This window comes from Agelaius tricolor, unplaced genomic scaffold, assembly GCF_023055355.1.
Source record: "Agelaius tricolor isolate 1412-34295 unplaced genomic scaffold, bAgeTri1.0.p SCAF_6, whole genome shotgun sequence".
Taxonomy (NCBI): Eukaryota; Metazoa; Chordata; class Aves; order Passeriformes; family Icteridae; genus Agelaius; species Agelaius tricolor.
Genome location: NW_027269266.1, coordinates 18,322,479 through 18,341,063, shown reverse-complemented (window position 1 = coordinate 18,341,063; position 18,585 = coordinate 18,322,479). Strand labels below are relative to the sequence as shown.

The window sequence follows — 18,585 nt, the reverse complement described above, 5'->3', positions numbered from 1 at the left end:
CTTTGGTGTGAAAATGCATCTACTTCAGTTCACTGCCAGACTGTACAGCATTGAACTCTTCATCTTAGCCATACTCCCCTCCCTTCTTTTTCTTTCCCCCTAGTCTGAGGTCACTTTGCAGCGATCTTTCATCTCAGCTGATCTCTTGCTGTTTGACTTTTGAAATTAATATCCTCAGCAAATCATCGGCTCCTGCAGAGCACATACAACACAATCAGTATAATTACTTCATGTCATACCTCAGTTGTCACTTCACTTTAATGCACTGCAAGTAGGATGAACTTGAAAAATGCTCCAAGTTAATGTTCTTATAGTTTCTGTTTTAGACTCTTCTGAAAGATGTTATATGTATTCAGAAAAAGAGATTTCATCCTAGAAATTATTATCTGTATTACAGCAAAGCTGCAATACAGGGTCAACAGAGTTCAGAGCTCTATGACTCAGGCACTGTTGAAAAAACATTCAATGTAGATAGGGAAAGTGTAGGACATGATGGGACTGATCTAGTAAATGTAGGTGTTTATGATGTAGAAATTTATATGTAAATTTCTGACTATGAAGGAGCCTCCTGTACTTAAGGACCATGGAGCCTGGCATTAGTCTCCCTACCTTGAACTGGAGACTGTGGGTGGTGAGATGGGTGAGATAAGTCTCAGGCTAATTCCTGCTGTCACCTCACTCAGCTTTGAGCAAGGTGAGGTGCCTCCCACTCTCGCCCATTCAGTGCTTCAACATATTTGGCTTTTTAAAACAGCATTTGATGGAGAACTGTGAATTCAATGTCAGAGTACTGCAATCTTCCATTTTAGGTCACTCCTGTCACTCACTAATTACAACCCCTCATCCTTCCTTGCCAACCTTTCTCCATGATGTATCACACACAAGCCTATCCAGAGTATCTTAAACCTTGTCTCTTACTCTTCTACTTCAATGCCTCAGAGAACATAATTGTCTTGTTTTTTGGGGTTTTTTTTAAGATAAAAAGCTGATTTAAAATCCAGCTAGAGAGGAGTCCTTTTGCTTCTCTTTTATGTCATAATCCAACTTCAGGACATTTACTGAGGCAGCATGCCACCACCTACCTCAACTCCTTCCTCTACTACAGGTGACTCAGAGCATCATTCCCACCTTCCAGGCAGGAACCTGAGGATGAGGTTGGTAGCAGCCTAGAGGCAGGAGCTGTGGCTGTGCTCTGTGCACACACAGTGGGAGGCTGCAGCCCACTCCTGGTGTCCTGCTTGGGCACACAAAAGTTTTTGCATATCATTCAAGAGAAACTATCAGTATTAAAGGGGCAGTTCAAATTGAGGGACCTTTACTGAGTGATTTTACTTTATTAAAACTCTACACATAATAAAAGAGCAATTTTTGTTCTTACAAAGATTAAAAGCTAAACAAGAAGAACCAATGTCCCTGAAGGGTTGGATTTACACAAACACCACTGTGCTTAAAATTCAGTCAGAATATTTCTGCCTTAACAGTATCCCAAATTACCTAATAAAAGTAATTTCAAATATGAAAGTTATTCCATTTCTAATGCTTATATAATTTTCCCTGTACATCCAGCATTTCCTTCTCTGATGACAGCAGCAGTATGTGAGCTCCTGGACTAATTCAGCTTTGCTTCCCCGGGCTGTACAAAACAGACAGCAGCTTAAATTCAGTCCTCACTGGGGTCTCTTTTTTTTCATATACATGATAAAATATCTGCAGTGCTATACTTAAGAACTAATGCTTTCATTATGGTATCTCCATTAACCAGATGGTTCCATCTATCAGTCTGCAGTGGCCATGAGACCTTAACATTCCTATTTAGTATTAATTTGCTCTGGTGCAGAGTGATGATGACACAGACATACAGGATATAAGATACAGGATGGAAGAGGCAAGCTGAAACTCAGCAATGGGTCTCAAAACTCAGGCACATTTATTTACCAGAACACAGGCATACTGGGATCCTTGAGAAGGAGGCAATCTCTCCTCACCTTTTAAAATGCTGATGTCTTCCTCAGCCCATTTGTGTATTGTTCCAGCTGCTGCCTGGGCTGTGGCTGTGATTTCCTAGCCCACTGCCATGGCTTTTAGCTAGTGGACTTTGGTCATGCTCTTCTTCTGGATTAAGCCAGTGCCCTCATGTTGCAAAATCTTCCCATGACATTTTTGCTAAAGAGAGGCAATAGGAAAACCTAACCTGGTCTTGGACCATAGAATTGCTCCTGGAAACATTTCTTCTAAAGCCCTTCTAACACCAGTGAGCAAGTGTTTCCCACAGCAGGAGTGCCCTCCTGGTGGTAGCTGCTCTGCCCCGAGGAGCATGGTTTGAGCTTGGTGTGATCCAGAGGTACAATGACTGCAAGACAGGCACAACCTCAGTGCACAACCACTTCCCTCCTGTTCTCCTCTTGTCCAGCCAACTTTTCCCACACTGCTCCCCTTCTAAACAGCAAATAACAACAAGGCAATGCTTTGTCTGGGGCTGCACTCAGCTATGCTGTACTTGGGCCAAGCAGTCCAAATCACCTGGCAGTGCGGCTCTTTCAATATTTGGCTGTTCATATATATTTGAGATGGCTAAGCTCAATCTAAGACACTTTCCTCAGCAGAAATCACACTTCTGATTTAGAACCTGCTCTGATTATGGGGACACATTTGCATCTGCATCACTCATATATGCTATGTCAGCTGCCAGCACAGCAAACAAAGGAAACCATTTGGTTCTGATCATCAGTGAAAGATTCATGCACTATGGGAAGGAGGTCGGCCACAAAGATCCAGATCTTAATCTTCAGGCAGAAGCCACTTGATGGTCCATGAGGCAAAATAAAAGCTTTCAGTTCTAAACTTCTGTTCTGTCTGCAATAAAATTTGGCAATTGCAGTTCAGTCCCTAGAGGGCCCTAAAGGATAATAGTCCTCCTCACAAAACAGCTGCATGTACATATTTGACCTGATATAACGAGACAGTCAGCTTCTATTTGGAGAAGTCACGGTAAGTGGCACAGAAGTTCTACAACTGCCTTCTGCCCAAAAGTAAAAAGTAAAAGCTTGGAGGGAAAATTCTTTCTCTGAACTCTATCTGTTTGAAATTCATTCACTATGTTCAATCTTTGTATATGACCAAAACCTGTATTAAGAAAAAATCCCAACATAAGTGCCTAAAATATGCATAGTAATCTACTAGATACACAGACATGTACTCGTGGTCAGTATTTTGTATAAAAAAAACTTTTCCATCTGTTGTTTAGACATTTTCCATTAAACATTGTTTTTGAAACATTTAGTTATTTTTATACATAGTTTTCAAATTTAAGAAAGATTTTTCAGAAGGGGATGGTAACAATTGTGCTTTCTTGTTTGGTTCCTTTCCATGTTTAATGTTTCCTCCATAATTAATTTTTGAAAGTATCTCAAGTCATTAGAAGTAACAAAAGAAGATGGTTAATTATGTTGCCATTCAAGAACAGAAAAGACTGAAATCACTTGAAGGTACCATTTAAGCAACATGTATTTTACACATGCACCAGTGCCCCAATCCCCTATACTTGCCTTTAGGCACAGCTTGCTTTTTAACTTGCACAATTTTAAGGAACTGTCCACATTTCCACTGTCAGTTGCTAATACTGTTCTAGAGGATTCAGACTAATGCATTTTATATGTTGCTGCCTCAGGAGACATATTTTTTGTTGTTTAGTTTCAGGAATTCACAAAAGAAAAAACCCACCACCATTATGCCTAATAAGTCTTTATTTACAAACATAAATTGCAAAAATATTCTATTACAGAACAGGTAACAGGTACAGAATTCTAAGTATGCCTTATAACAATGAAACCATTGCCTCCTTGACAAAAAAATCATCAGGCACTTAAAACAGGAAAACAAAGTACAAATTAAACCAGCTGTAACAGATGACTCAACAATACAACTTCATCTTGGTTTTCTGTAATAAAAGCATACACACGGCTGAGGGGCTCCTGCCTCCTCCTAAACCCTGCGCAGAGACATTTCTATGTTATGCTGCACACATTCTACTCAGACAATATCAAGTTCACATCTGAAAACATGAGTAAGTTCAGCACTGAGAGAATTTGAGGAACCTTTTTGGAACAGCAGTAGCAGAGCCTACACTAGCAGCTTCAGAGAGCTTGGTGCATGTGGAGGAGCACAATTATACCAGCCCCACGGGGGAGTAAGCTCTGCTTTGACAATTGCATTGCAAAGAATGGAGCTGAAATGAATGCAAACAATACACATTTTAAGAGACAATGAAACCTCTGGGCAAAAGCTATCATGGTAACTTTATGAAATTACATTTTGGCACATGGACCAGTCTGAAAAGCCACACATTTGCCATCACTGAGGAGCAGCCCTGTGTAGGACCTCTTCATTCACCTGTTTTGTCCCTTGCTAAGATCTTGAACTAAATCAGAAGCAGAGGTTGCCTCTTAGGCCTATCTTAGAAAGGTAAATCTAAGGTGCAAGTGTCCAAATGACTAACAAAAATACTCCTCCAGAAATCAGTCAAATACCCTTAAAATTATTTTGGCTTGTGTGACTGTTCTTTAGGTGGCATTATGTAACTTCCCACACACTTTACTCTGGTGGCATTAAACAAGAAGAATATTTAAAATTATTTTAATTAGGTACTCAAAAGAATATCGAGAACATTAACATAAAGAATACATATGAAGCTACTATATAAACAGTACATATAAAAAAATGCAGAAATGTCAGCTATTATACTTCAATGTATAGATTCAATCACAAGATTTCAAGAATGGGTTTGTATTGTAAACACTGACAATAAACAGATCAAAGAGGAAGTGTTTTTAGGGAAACATCTCACAGCTGAGCCAAGAGGTGAGAAGCCTAGCATGTTGCTGGCCTACAGACTTGCTGTGAAGAATCTCCTCTTGTCAGGGACTAAAGTGAACAGTGAGGAATTTAAACCCAGCAATATTGACAATAGGCTATCCTGTCACAAGCATTTCCATGATTCATTCTGATGGGCTCTTGCCTTGAAACCATGATGTGATCATTAAGTACTTCCATCATACACTGTGAGTTTTCTCCCTCACTGGGGAAAAGAGAGATGAAACAAAGACACAGAAGTACCAGGTGCAGCAACAAACACTGATGTATTGCTGATGGTACACCAGGATTTAGCAAAAGACAGACTTGAATGTTCTTTTGATGGCAATGTGAGGATGCTGGCTCCAGTCACAGCCAGACTGTTTTCATCCTTAAACCAGTATCTGCCAACACCTGGCGCCCAAGGGCTGTTAGTGCCCGTGCTCAGAGTGATGTGAGCTCAATCACCACCCATCACAGTACTACACTGACTCCTTGCTCGAGGGCAAACTCAAGCTGAAGTTCCCTCATCGTGTTAAGCTCTTGCTGCCCTGCTGGAATCTCGACACCGAGAGCACACTGACACTTACTCCTGTGGCTGTAACCCAGTAACCCCGGGTCACTCCCCTGGCGAGCCATGTTCCCAGAATAGGAAGGTATTCTGAAATGTGCCCTTATGAAAGGAGACCACCTGATAACAGCAATAGTCCCTTTGTTCAGTGGCATGCTGCAGAGTGTTTCTGCTCTACTTGATCATAATGATAATTTCAAGCCAATTAAATACTTTATGAGAATCTAGAAGAAAGGTTAATAAATATAAATCTGGCCACTTGTTGTATGCTGTGGGTGAAAAGCCTTAAGGATTTCCCCAGAGTACCCGGAGAGATTAGCTGCATTTGAAATTTTTCTGTCCAGAAACTCAAAGAAGGATGGTCCTGCCTAAAGTGAAAGAATTCAAAATAAAGAGAGTTGGGCCTTCTAAACTAACTGCATGCCCCCTTGTCACTGTTGTTGGCTAGCAGACCTAGAGATTAAAGAGATTTGCTGCTGAAGTACCACAAGATGAAGAATTACTTGGCTTTGAATATTTTCAGCTAAGATATATTTAACTAAAAGGCTCATGTGCAAGAAATCTACTGCTTCAGGGCATGCAGCAAGTGGCTATCAGCTGTTTGAGTTAGAGCTGTTGCAGAATAAAGCACTCCACAGAATATTCCTTGGGTTTGATCTCATAGACTCCTGTATACAGGTGGATGTCTGCTTTGTGGACCTGAGTGTCCCTGGAGGAGCTACTGCTTGCATATTCAGAACCTCCCTCCACAAATTTGTCACAGGAGAGGAAGTCACAGGACAAAAAAGATCTGTAGGTAAAATAGATCTAAACCTAGATTGCTGTGTTAGGCTGCAGCTCCACCATGGAGTCTGTGCAGGTTCAAGGTGTACATGCTCAATTAACCCAGAGTAATTAACTGACCCAGATATTTGCACTAAATAAAATCAACTAATACCTAACAACAGGAATATTTTCCTAGTCATTGAGAGAGCCACAGAAGGTCAGAAGTCACCTAGATAATTTAGTTTCTTTTCCTGGGTCACTCAAGACAGACAATTTCATCTTTTCTCAAGCATGGTGGTATGTCAGTTGTCTCCCTACTGTACAAAGGAAAGAGAATCAAAGTGAGAGTTGCTGGTCTCACCCCCTCAGTCCTCATTCATCTCTGTTCTCTGCAGATGCTGTTTTAGATGCTGGGATTAGAAGAGGCTGAACACAAAAGAATGCTGAATAACAAGCAAGTTTATGCAAGTTTATGATCAGTGAACTGAGAATTTTTTCTGCTTGTCATTTCTGAATCTGCTGGGGTCACCAGCTTGTTAAAAGGACTGTAATGGGAAAGAGAGAAGGGTGAGCAATAATCAGCAGTGTAGGCACCTGGAGTCTTTAGTGTAGATGCCTTAAGCACCTCCTGGCACCACAGGGAAAGATGGGCTCTGGCCCACCAGAACAGCTGCTGTGCTGCCAATCCCTCTTGCAGGGCCCATCTCTCCCTTCTGACCAGGCAGACCCTCAGAGATGTCACCTTCTGAACTTGGTCAAGCTTTTGGGGAACACTGGGTCTGTCCCACAGCTGTCAGATAACAAAAGGCACCTGCTGTGTCCCTATAGTCCCACCTGCATGGCCTTACCCCCTCCTTTGCTTTGACTGTGAAATTCCCCTGTCTCTTGGCATAAACCAATTTTCTCATTCCGTTGCCATGGTAGGGTTTCACCATCTCAAGAGTGCCAAAAGAGCTCAGTGTGGGAGAGGCTGAGGCCAGACAGGGCATGCAGGGAAGGGGGCAGCACAAGAACAGGGACTGGACCTTGCAGCCATTCCAGCTGAAGTCACCATGGAGCTACAGACCAACTTTAGCACCTCCAGTCAGGCAATGTGAGTATCACACCAAGCTGCCTTCCTTGAGGTGTAAACCCAGTCATTTACAGCATGTTTTACTATGCTGCAAGCATAGCAGTGTTTGACTCACAGTCACACAAACTCCTTAAGACACTAAACAGGGCTGCATAGCACTCCACAGGGCAAAGAGACAAATAACCAACTCAAGGCAGCACTGAATCCTGAAGGAGGATGCAACATTAGAGATTCAGAAGAGAAAAAGGAATAAAAGCAGCCAGGCAGGCTTTGATCTAATGATGCTGTGATGCAGTTGTGCAAGGACACTGTCAGCTTCTGCAAAGGTACAGTGGAAATATTAGCACACTGTCAGTGTTTCTATCTTTAGAAAACTATTTAATCTCAATGTTCATTCCACAGCATGTGACAGCATTGGAGGTCCACAAAACCTAAAAATTAATATTCCTGATGTGAAATAGAGGGAGATGAAAAGCCCTTACTAACCTTTGGTCAAGAACCCTTAATCCAAACTGATGTTGGCTCAATCTTGCAAAAGTGGCATAAACATTCCCAGCCAGGTACAAAATCCATTTATTATTATTAACCTGGCACAGGTGTAAAATAAATGAGAACTAATGTATTCAGCTACCCAAGACAACATCATTTCCCACAGTGAGTGTACTTCAGCAAGTCTTGATCAATCTGATGGTACCCCATGCTGCAGAAATGCCACTATTAACTTGCCCAGCCTGCGTCCGAATTAACACAACCCAGCCACCCAGCACACAGCACCAGTAGCTGCAATAAAGCTCAGTACAATGTCTGCCCTCCTGCAGAGTGAAGTGGATGCAACTAACATCTCATACCAACTTCATGTCTGGAGCAAGGCCTGAGGACATTAATCTAAAGTCTAATATAGTATATTTTTATTCTATGGAAAGTTAAGAGCATTTGTAGGAGAGGGCAGGAAAGGTCAACAATTCCTTCAAGCATTTCTTATCAGCCATGTGGTCAATATAAATCACTGAGAGCCTTGAGAGCATGGAAGATCAGGTCTTCCAGTCATTGGGAAGTTTAAATTTCATGGAAACAGTGCTAAAAAGTCAGTGGCTGTCCATACTATAGAAATTTCCATTTGCTCTCAGTTGTGAGTGCTGCATCACATCCCTTGAGTTAAGACCGCTTTTCATCAAGGAAGCCAGAACAGATTTCCTCTTTTTGGCTAAATCTCTCTTAAAATGTATTCTGATGATCTTTCCAATAGCATTAATACATGTTTTTCAAATAATGTAGCTGCAGAGAAATAGTTCTGACACACAGTAACTCCAGCTTTGTGGTGTGTCATGGTACACTGTTTACATTTATTCTGAGACAGTGCCACATGGAACTAACTAACAAATGCTTTTGAAAAAAGTTGCTGCAAATAAATCTAATTTTCTCCTCTCCCCATCCTCTACTTCACTCAACCAGTTTTTGCCCCTTACTCAGGCTGAGTAGTTAATAGAATTTAGTCTGAGCAAAGAATGATCTTGCATTATCTCTATGTGCACAGAGAGCACTGCAATTGTTCTGGATACTATGTAAGAACCTGCAAAAGATGTATGAATTTTCCCCAAGACAAACCATGTAGCTGCTACACAGCCAAGAGCACCTCACTGCTCCACACTTAGACTGGAGTTAGTTACAGTCCTTACATGAACACAGGCGTGCCTTTGTCTGGACAAAATGCAGCAGGACTGTCCTCAACCTCAGCTGTTTGCATCTCCCAAAGGACAAAGACATCACTTTGCACAGCTTCTATTAAAAACACTCCATGTGAGTGATTTATAGCAGAGGAGATCCTCTTTTGTGAGCAAATTTGTCTTTGATCTATAACTAGGATGTTGCAACAGGCAATCATCCATAACACTCATAACGTGGGTGCAGGTTCTTTCAGCAGCCAGCTCTCTGCACATGAGCAGCAGATACTGTGGTCAGAAAATGGTAAAAATCTCACAGCTGGGAAAGAAAAACTGTGGATTGTGATGTTGGAACTAGAACAGATCACAAAAAGTCAAACCCCTGTGCTCCCCTCTTCCAGTTTCCAGCTGGTAATGCAGATGGACTCATCAGCTCAATTCTGCTGTCTTTGTTTCTGTTAAAAGCTCTACTGACACTCAGAGGTCTACATGTGTATTAGTAGCATCAGTTATTGCCTCAAAGCATTATATATTTTTTACCCCTTATTTTCAAAAATGGACTTTATTGCTGATATTTGCAGTCAGAATTCATGGACACTTCTGCTTGGATAGGAGTAATACTGGATTCTGATATCCTTATTCCTGGAAATGGATCCAGATGCTGAATGTGTCTCAATCAACAGACCTGTAACCACAATGATTGATTCTAATACTTCCAGGAGTGTTTATGTGATTATAAAACTGCTATAAGGTTAGCATTACTGCATTACAATACAGTAATGCTCTTACAAAGTATAAATTTAAAAGGCTTTTCTGAACCTTGTTTTTTAAGGTCCAATTCATTTAAGTGGGATATTTTTTTGCAGATATAATCCTCAAAGAGTGGAAACTGAATGCTCTTTAAATCAGTTGATTTGGGATTTAATGTTGCAGCAGCAAAAGGAATTTTACTAAACAAAATACTTGATAGTATCTGAGTGTAAAAGAAGGACACTCTATCTTTGAACTGACTATTCAGAGGACTCTCAAAAGAGTCAGTGAAACTCTTATCAGAATTTGGTTATTACAATTTTTAAATTTTGTTTGTTTGCTTGATTGGGTTTCTTTTTCTGCAGTAGAATGTATAAGCATATAAGCAGTAATAGTTAGGGTACAACTGCTTGTCAAAGCTCCTATAAATGTTAAAATGATTCTTTCCACTGGGCTGATATTTCACTTTCTCTTGCTGCAGGATGTTGCTCCACATGTATTCTTGGACCATATGGAAAACTTAAAGAACTATACACAGGTTATAAATTGGATATAGTCATTGAATATATTGAATGTAGTCTGTTTTCTCAAACATCCTGGTGTAGAGGAGCTTGGGGTTGATGGTAAGAGGAACATTCTTCTAATAATGCTTAGTGCAGTTTCACTATCTGTAGTCACATATGAATACAAGCTATATTACATGAAAAGAAATTGAATTATAGGCTTGGTACCCATCATCTTTCTAATGGAAATTCCATCTCATGTAGGAGCCAAGACACAGAACTGGAATAGCAAGAATGTGTGCAAAGTCATGCCCTACCAGGACTCTGGGGACTGTAGTGTGGAACCAGGTTCACAGTCCTCATTTGGAGCTGAACTGGACCTTAGACAGGAACATAAGCAAGTAGAGTGGTTTATAAATAATTATAAAGCTCTGGTCCTTCATATATGTGTTCTCAGAATTAACATCACTCATATGAGTGATCCCATTAAATCCACAGCATCATCTATTGCTCACAAAATGAAAGCCCATTAAATCCACAGCACTACTTACTGCCCACAGAATGAAAGCCCATAAACCATTTAACTACCTCTGACCTGAAGGATTTTCTCATTTGTGCACCCTGGGACAAACTAAGAATGACATGGCTCTGAATTAATTACTCCTCTGCAGCTCTTCTCATCATTTCTCTCATGCAGAAAAATGCCAGTACTTACAGGATGAAGTTCTTAATTGAAAACATTCACTGCCAACTCATGCAGCCACCATACAGAGACTATTGTCTATACTATGGGATATCAACAAAACCAGAGATCTTATGTCAAAATATTTTAATGATCCTCTAGAAGCAAAACATGATGAATGTCACATATTGCCACCATCCTGAGATTGTGCTTTGCTACCATTAAACCAGCAGAAAGGAGTTTCGGAATTTTTCAAATAATTGTTACTTTGTATTTTAAAAATGATCACTCAAAATTTTTTAAATGTAGCAGTCACTGTGTGAAAAAATCACTCCCTTTTCTCCCCAAGTGTAAAATATTTCTCTATTGTAGCATTATTGTAGAACTGTATTATATGCAGTTTAATGCTCACAAAATCACATCAGATCAAATCCAAGACCGAACTGCTGGGATATACACAAACTGTCTCCTTAGGATCATCACCCTGAAATTAAAACAATAAAATATGTTATTGGTATTCCCTTTTTAGTAGAAAAAACTGCTTTTTATACTTGAAATAAGACAATAGTTTATTCTTTGTATGCATTGCACCTTCTGCATTAGCTTTTCATCTGTATCTCAAGCTGTGAGTCTGTGAGATCTACTATACAGAACCCCAGGCTCTCAGAATTCCCCTGGCTAAGCTGGAATGCCCATGCCTGGTCTAACTCAGGCATTGGTCCTTTCTAAAGAGGACTCCTTCATTTGGATACCCTCAGAACCACTCACACTTATCCCAGCTGCTCCACACTCTTCAGGCTTCCTAAGCTAACCAAGGCCAGGTCTAGCCAGTATCTTCATGGGGACACATCCTTTGCTAATTTGAATATGGATATGTTCCAAATTATATTATCTTATTCATATTTTGAAATCACCAGAGATTGCAATTATTCTGTTTCCTCAACAGGATAGTTCTGCTGTGGAAAACCAAAACAAAACCCTTCTAGAAATGTAAATACTTATTTATTTGAATTGAAATCTAACATAAATTCTCATTTGATTTAATCTATACTTTTCTATTCTGATAGGTTTTAACTAAACCAGAAACAATTTATCTCCACTTGTTTCATTACTGACATTATTCTTATAATGTAAATTTAATTCACTCAATGCATGAGCAAAGTGTGTGCTTCAAAGCTGCACTGCAGGTGTTCTAAGGCACAAAACCTTTCTTTTAATATCTACTAATTTCACATTGGATAATATTTGTCCAAGTCAAGAACAGTCTGCAATTTGGCTGCTTGACAGGAATTCAGAGGTGTCCTTATTTTAAAATGTGGTATCATTTTGCTCAAGGTAATTATAACTGAACTGTGGGTTAGTTCATATTTCTCTAGCTACACTGGGACACCACAAGCACAAAAGAATTTCAACAGAATTTAAGCTCATGTTGGCATTCTACAGTTATAAATAGGTTATGTGTAACACTATTTATCACTTGCATTGCAGCAAATTTCAAGATTAAAAAAATATCACATGCTGGCAGAGTTTGGAAAAAAAATGATTCTTTTTGATGTTAGCTGCTGAGAAAGTAAACAGGCATCCCCTTGCTTTAGAGGATGCTGCTCTGGCAACTCCACCTTGAGTGGAGGGAGTCACGGCCGCTCTCTGGCAGAAATAGATCACATTTAATTGTTTGGTTGGAGTTAAAAAACTCATACCTACTTTAAACTTTCCAGGTAAGATATGTAGAGGAGAGTTCAGCAGTTCTTACCTCCTAACCACCTGCACACCTCTGCTCAAGCCCTCCTCCCTCAGTCCTTCTGCTCAGACAATTGAGCACTATTTTCTTCCCCAGCTCAGAGGCTCAGTTTCATTCTTCCTTTCTTTTTTTTTTTTTTTTTGTGTTGACTGACTCCTCTGAGCAGATGCTGGAAGTTACTGTTTTGTATGTCAAAGCAACACATCCTCATCTGCCCTGCTGTCTTTTCCTAGCAAACAGAAAACCTGATGGATTCTCGGTCAGACAAAATTTGCATTTTAACCAGGCTTCTGGGCAATCAAATTTATGCCAGTCTGATTAATTTATCATCTGACAATTTTTCTAATCACATTTTTTCTATTTTTAAATATGAATTAGGTCATTTCCCCTCCTTGAACCTACATTTACTTGAAGCTAATGACATGCCCTTATCAGGTTAAACCAATGAACAAATAAGACTTCCTTCAGCTGCATAGCAAAAATTATTTGGTAATCTAATACAAAATAATAAAGACCATTAATTATATTTCAAGATTTTGCTGTTGCTGCATTTTCTGCTTGACCCTCTGTGATAGGTGGGCACTGACTTTAGCCATGACCTGTACATGCTTGTTGAACATAATCATAAAAGTACAGGAGAGGATATTAAGGCAAAAAAAAAAATTCCACTGGCAAGGACAGTGTTTAGGAGCAAAATTGCCAAAAATGATCCACTGGGATGCAATTTTATTCTCCCTATAGGTGCTCCAAGCAGAGAAGCTTCCTTCACTTCTCGTTTACAGCAGCAAACTTTTGTGTCCCAGGAATGTGTGTGGGAGGTTCTGCCTGAGCCTTCTGTGGGCACCCACTGGTGTAAGGAACCTACAGCTACCCACTAAGAGGAAAGAACACAGGGCATGGAGAAGAACATAAAATGGAAACTGAAAAGAGAAAGGAGCTTGTTGAATTTTTAGAAAAGGTCATCTTCAATAAAATATACTCATTATAGAATTTCATTTATCTCTAATAGTTGCTCATACTAGCAGAATGGTAGCTCATACTGAAAGTATGTATTTGGTTTTCTCTTTGTAAATGTAAGTGTAAATAGGGCAGCACAACTTATTCTTCTTGTGTTTTTTTTTCTTTACAGCTTATTTGGCAAATTTGGCCACAAGTGGTTTTCAGTATATCAAGCATGGATAGCATTTAATTAACACATACAGATACTTAAACATTTTTGTGCCTTCTATCTTCTCTCTAGAGTAAATATTTCTAAGGAGCTGGCTTTCATTTTCCTATCTCGTGTAGTTACCACAATTAAAATGACACAGTATATCTCCAACGATTTATATTATTGGAATAACAAATACAATGGAAACTGCTGGATATAAACATCTTAGCCACTAAGAAAAAATACATTATGTATTTGTTAACCTTTCCAATACACTGCAACCTTTTACAAGCAAAAAATGAAAGTGCATATATATACAATTCAATTCCTCCTAGGTAATCTCCTGCCATGGACGAGGAGAATGGATTCATTATATGGATTCTAGATCCCTTCTCACAGGTTTTATATTATTTTAAAAATCTGAAAGCCATTTATTTTTCTATTTCTTAAAAAACCCCTTGAAATTGAATAAAATTGTGCCTTCCTGGTACTAACAATCTGCTATTTTAAAACTTAGCATTCTCTGATGATAAAGTAAGTGTGAACATATCTTTGACAACATGTTTTCTAAATATCAAAAAAGGATATTTTCATTTCAGAACCTAGCCAGAAGAAAAGTGCCCTTAGCTTTTAAGCTTGAAATTTCTGGCTTGAACAAGATGATGCTCTCTATTTAACTTGAGCAATACAGTCATGAGATTACATCAGTCCAATTAAAGTATATAGTATACAATGGCAGTTCTACTGTACACATCACTTACTATTATGTTAACTGGGACCCCCTGGAAAAATAGAGGTCTGTGAAAGGAGACTCTGACAACAGTATTGTGAACTCAGGAATTTCTGAGCTTAAAAGATGAAGAAGTATTTATACAAATTGGCCCTACTTTTTCAACAGGGCAAATCAAGATTGAAAACATGCAGACAAATCTTTTCAGAGTCATCTCTAGCGTGTACACAGTAAATTGGCTCAAGGTCAGAGGCCAGACTTTGCTGCATTTCTCTGAGGCAATACACAGAAGGTAGAGATCCAAGGAGTTGGGGCAGATAAAACAAAGGAAAAGGAATGACACTTCATCCTTTATTTGTAACTCCCAGATTCTGAGCTGCCTCTAGGTAAAATGCTCAGCAAGATCTGCTGTAGTGTATGGCAGCTCCCTCATTGGCGTCCACAAGCTGCTCTGCAGCCCTGGGCCATGAGCACACATTGCTCCAATCTCTACCCTTTCACAAGTGGACACGAGGCCAGAGATGATTGCTTCACCTTCATGGAACAATCCCCATCCTTACTCTGCTCCCTCTATACATATGGAAAGGCTGGGCCAGGATTAGGCATCTCTGAAGATGCTTATCCATTCTGAAGATCACAATGTGTGATAAATAAAGCAATTCTTAAAGGAGGCTGGTACCCAGGAACTGATACCAAACCAAACATAAGTTGGCAGAGACATGTATCTGAGATAAGGAGACACTTCTGATTGACAATGATTTATGGGGATAATTTGTACTTAGCTATGCTCGCCTTCTAATATTCACAATTGGAAAACATTTCTCAGCTCTCTGATATATATTTATTCAGAAAGATTCAATCTTTCACTTATTTGGAAATACAACTTTCATTGAGAGTAAGGTAGAAATATCTCTCTAAGAAAGAACGGTTTCACTCTTTGTAAAACAAGTTTTCCCTTGGCACATTAGTGAAATAAAGACATTTCATGTGGTAAGAATGGGACCTACCTTTTTAGTCCGATTCACATTTACCAAACTGCAACTTCAAAATGCCTTTGCCATGAAGCTGAAGGATCTGGTTGTATTCTTTGGGCATTGCATGGAAACCCGGTTTAGGCAGCTGGTTGTCATAATAGTGGTGGCTGATTGGCATCTTCTCTGTGGATTTTGAGAAAGGCCAGAAGCCATAGAGCTTCACATTCTCACAGAGCTCAAGGGCAGCACTAGTGATCATAAAACCAGATGACAACCGGTAGGCCTTCACACCCTTAGTTCTCCAGAACTGGGCAAGACTTTTCAGATAAGTGGGGTGAAAAAATATTGCCCTTTGGGCTGCTTTGGACTCTCTCAGAGTGTGGTATACTTTAAAAGAAGTGGCTGTGTTGCTTCTGAAGGAAAATGCCGGCAATAAAAGAAAAGCATCTCCATAGACCGCAATGTTTTCCAGAAATTCTGTCTTCTTTTCATTTAGCTTGTTGTATCTGCAAAGTACAACATTTTAGGAATGGAATGTAGTATTGACACAAACATTACAGACCAGAACAGCACAACTGCACTTGCAAAGATGTTATGAATTCAGGCTGTCTACACTGCAAATTTATATCACCCTATTATATGTTGTCATATGTGCAGCTATGAAAATCTGACTCTTGTATAATAAGAACACACTACATAGGATTGAATTGGCAACGCAGGAGATACTGAAGCAGATCAAATTCACTGCTAATGAGACTAGGACATGTTTACAGAATTGATCAATTCAAGAAATTAGGAAGAATGCAAAAAAATATTGTGCTCATACCTTCTCTGTTTAAAAACACATGCACTACAATATATACCATATGCGTTTTGTGAAACTTGTTTCTTACATCAACAGATATACAGAAATCTCTCTTCAAAATCTCTGTGTCTGCCCTGTGTGGAAATGCAAGGATGCATGTGAGCAGTCTTGGAGTGTTAAAGATTAGTGTGTTCTCAAGTGCAGGATGTACTTTTAAAATAGCTAAAAATATAGGCATCCCTGTTTATGTCCTTCAACTACAAAAGGAACACATGGAGATCTGTAAAGACTTAGAGCTTTAACTTCACAAAGCACAAGGATTTATTCTCAGATTCTTTCAGTCACCAACAAAGAGCAAAGAGTCTTAGCTCTCACCACTGCATAATTCTGTGCTCCCAAATACTGACTAGTGAAATTCCCAAGTTATCTGAGAAGTGATGCAACTCAACTCAGGTCCTCTATAGGTCTGAATTTTCAGAATCACCTAAACATATGGACCACCCCTTTTGGGGCTCAAAGGACTGAGACCTCTTTTGTAGGTTGTTGTCTATTTGAGCACAGTATTTTCACCTTTTAAAGGCTATCAATTTTACAACTCCAGCAGAAGCTGGAAAAATTGGTTTCATTTCCCTTCACAACTCAAGTAGGTTCAAACCCTCTTTTCATGCAGCACTTTGAAACAGAGGACAGCAGCCACTGCCATTTCCATTCAAAGCATTCACGGAAAAGTTACCTCTTGCAGAACTAGTGCAAGGAGTGATACACCCTTTCTCAACCAGAAGGGGTTTAAACTTACAGCTCCTACTTCCCAGAAAAGTGCCATTACCACCAGACTCTGAAACAAAATGAATGAGAGGGACTCAGGCCCTCCTTTTGACCCTGAACCTATGTGCATGCAAGAGTCACACAGCCAAAACAAGCAAGAAATGCCTGAGCCTATGTCTAGGAAAGGCGGTTGAAGGGTGAATTTCTGGCCTCTTCTACAAGAATTTTCTCTGTTTTTACTCACTGCAAAATACTGAGCCTCCAGGACAGAATTCAAATCTCTACTCTTCCTTAGCTAGAAACCTGGACAACTCAACAGTGTCTCAATCTCCTTTCCAGCTCTGCCACTGTAAGAAGTGTCAGCCAGTTTAATTAGGACACATAAGAGCTGTGCTTTTCTTCAAGAGAGTTCACTTACATTTTACACCCTGACAAACACAGTTCAAACGCTGATTAACCTTAACAATAATAACATCAGACGAAGCCAGTATGCAAACAAAGAATTAGAAATTACAGGGAATAACGTTGGAATAGATCTTCTGAGAGAAGAAACAAACTTGGTCCTGCTAAATGGTACCAGGCTGCTTCCTCCTGCTTCTTCAAAAGCATTTACAGTTTTTTCTGAATATTTAAATAAATACTTTTTAAAAACCATAAAAGTCCTCTTGTACTCTCACTTAATCCTCCCACAGGCTTATCTCCCATTTTCTTCCGTGTAACTTCTATTAACCCTAGTGTGACTTGATTTGGCTAAAAAATGAGTGCAGCTGTGGCAGTACACTTTGATTAAGCCCAGAAAAATTGTGGATCAGGTCAGAAGTCACCAAGGATACTGAGTCATTGGACAATTTCTATTCCTTATATCCCTGTGCAGCCCCACTAACATCAATGAGCTTAATCTTGTCTTGATTGAAGTCAAAAAGGTTTGGGTAAGCATTAACATAGTTAGTACTCATTGCAAAAAATGAACTTCTATCCCTGAATCAAAGAAAAATTCCTGTTATTAATTTCTACGTACACAATGTACGTTTTCCTTCTTCCTTTCAAGGAATAAAAAAAAAAGCATTGCCTTATATTGTCTTTTTGACAATACAGTTATGACAGACAATAAAATACAGTGAGATTAGCAAGCAGTAAATAACATGGCACAGCAGTACTTTCATAGATAAGCTGCAGTTCCAGCCTGCTGAAGATGTCAGATTAGTCAGGCTCGCCTTATTAGATTTTCTTTTCATCAAGAAGGTGAAAAAAATCCCACCTCTGCTGAGAAAGAAGTGTGTGAGCAAGCAGCTTTCACATGGATTGAAATAATGGATTAGAGAAGCTGGGCCTCCATTCAGGAAACAGCCTTCATCAGAACAGCCTCCAAGCCTATTACTTAAGAACACGTGCTCACAATGCTGCTGATAGAGTCAGACACACATTTCCAGCCTGTCCTGATTTATGATTACAATTCCTTTCTAAATGCTTGGGGTCATGAGGGTCATGGAGGAAAAAGAGGCTTGGGCTTACAATCACCAATTTTACCCTGCCATAAATTGCTGACTAGTATCAGCCAAGGTATCTTG

The 18,585-nt window shown here is 39.6% G+C and overlaps 1 protein-coding gene across 3 annotated transcripts in view; it reads right to left on the bottom strand.

Moving 5' to 3' along the window:
* Window positions 1-3,725: 3,725 nt before the first annotated feature.
* The window catches only part of ST8SIA6 (ST8 alpha-N-acetyl-neuraminide alpha-2,8-sialyltransferase 6), a 45,405-nt gene continuing 30,545 nt past the window's right edge, over window positions 3,726-18,585 (bottom strand). For all 3 annotated transcript variants that reach the window (XM_071428900.1, XM_071428898.1, XM_071428899.1), the window contains 2 exons: window positions 15,481-15,953; window positions 3,726-11,336 (listed from right to left, as the gene is read on the bottom strand). In XM_071428900.1, coding sequence (XP_071285001.1) covers window positions 15,485-15,953 — 469 coding nt within the window. In that variant the 3' untranslated portion in view covers window positions 3,726-11,336; window positions 15,481-15,484. The remainder of the gene's footprint in view (window positions 11,337-15,480; window positions 15,954-18,585) is intronic.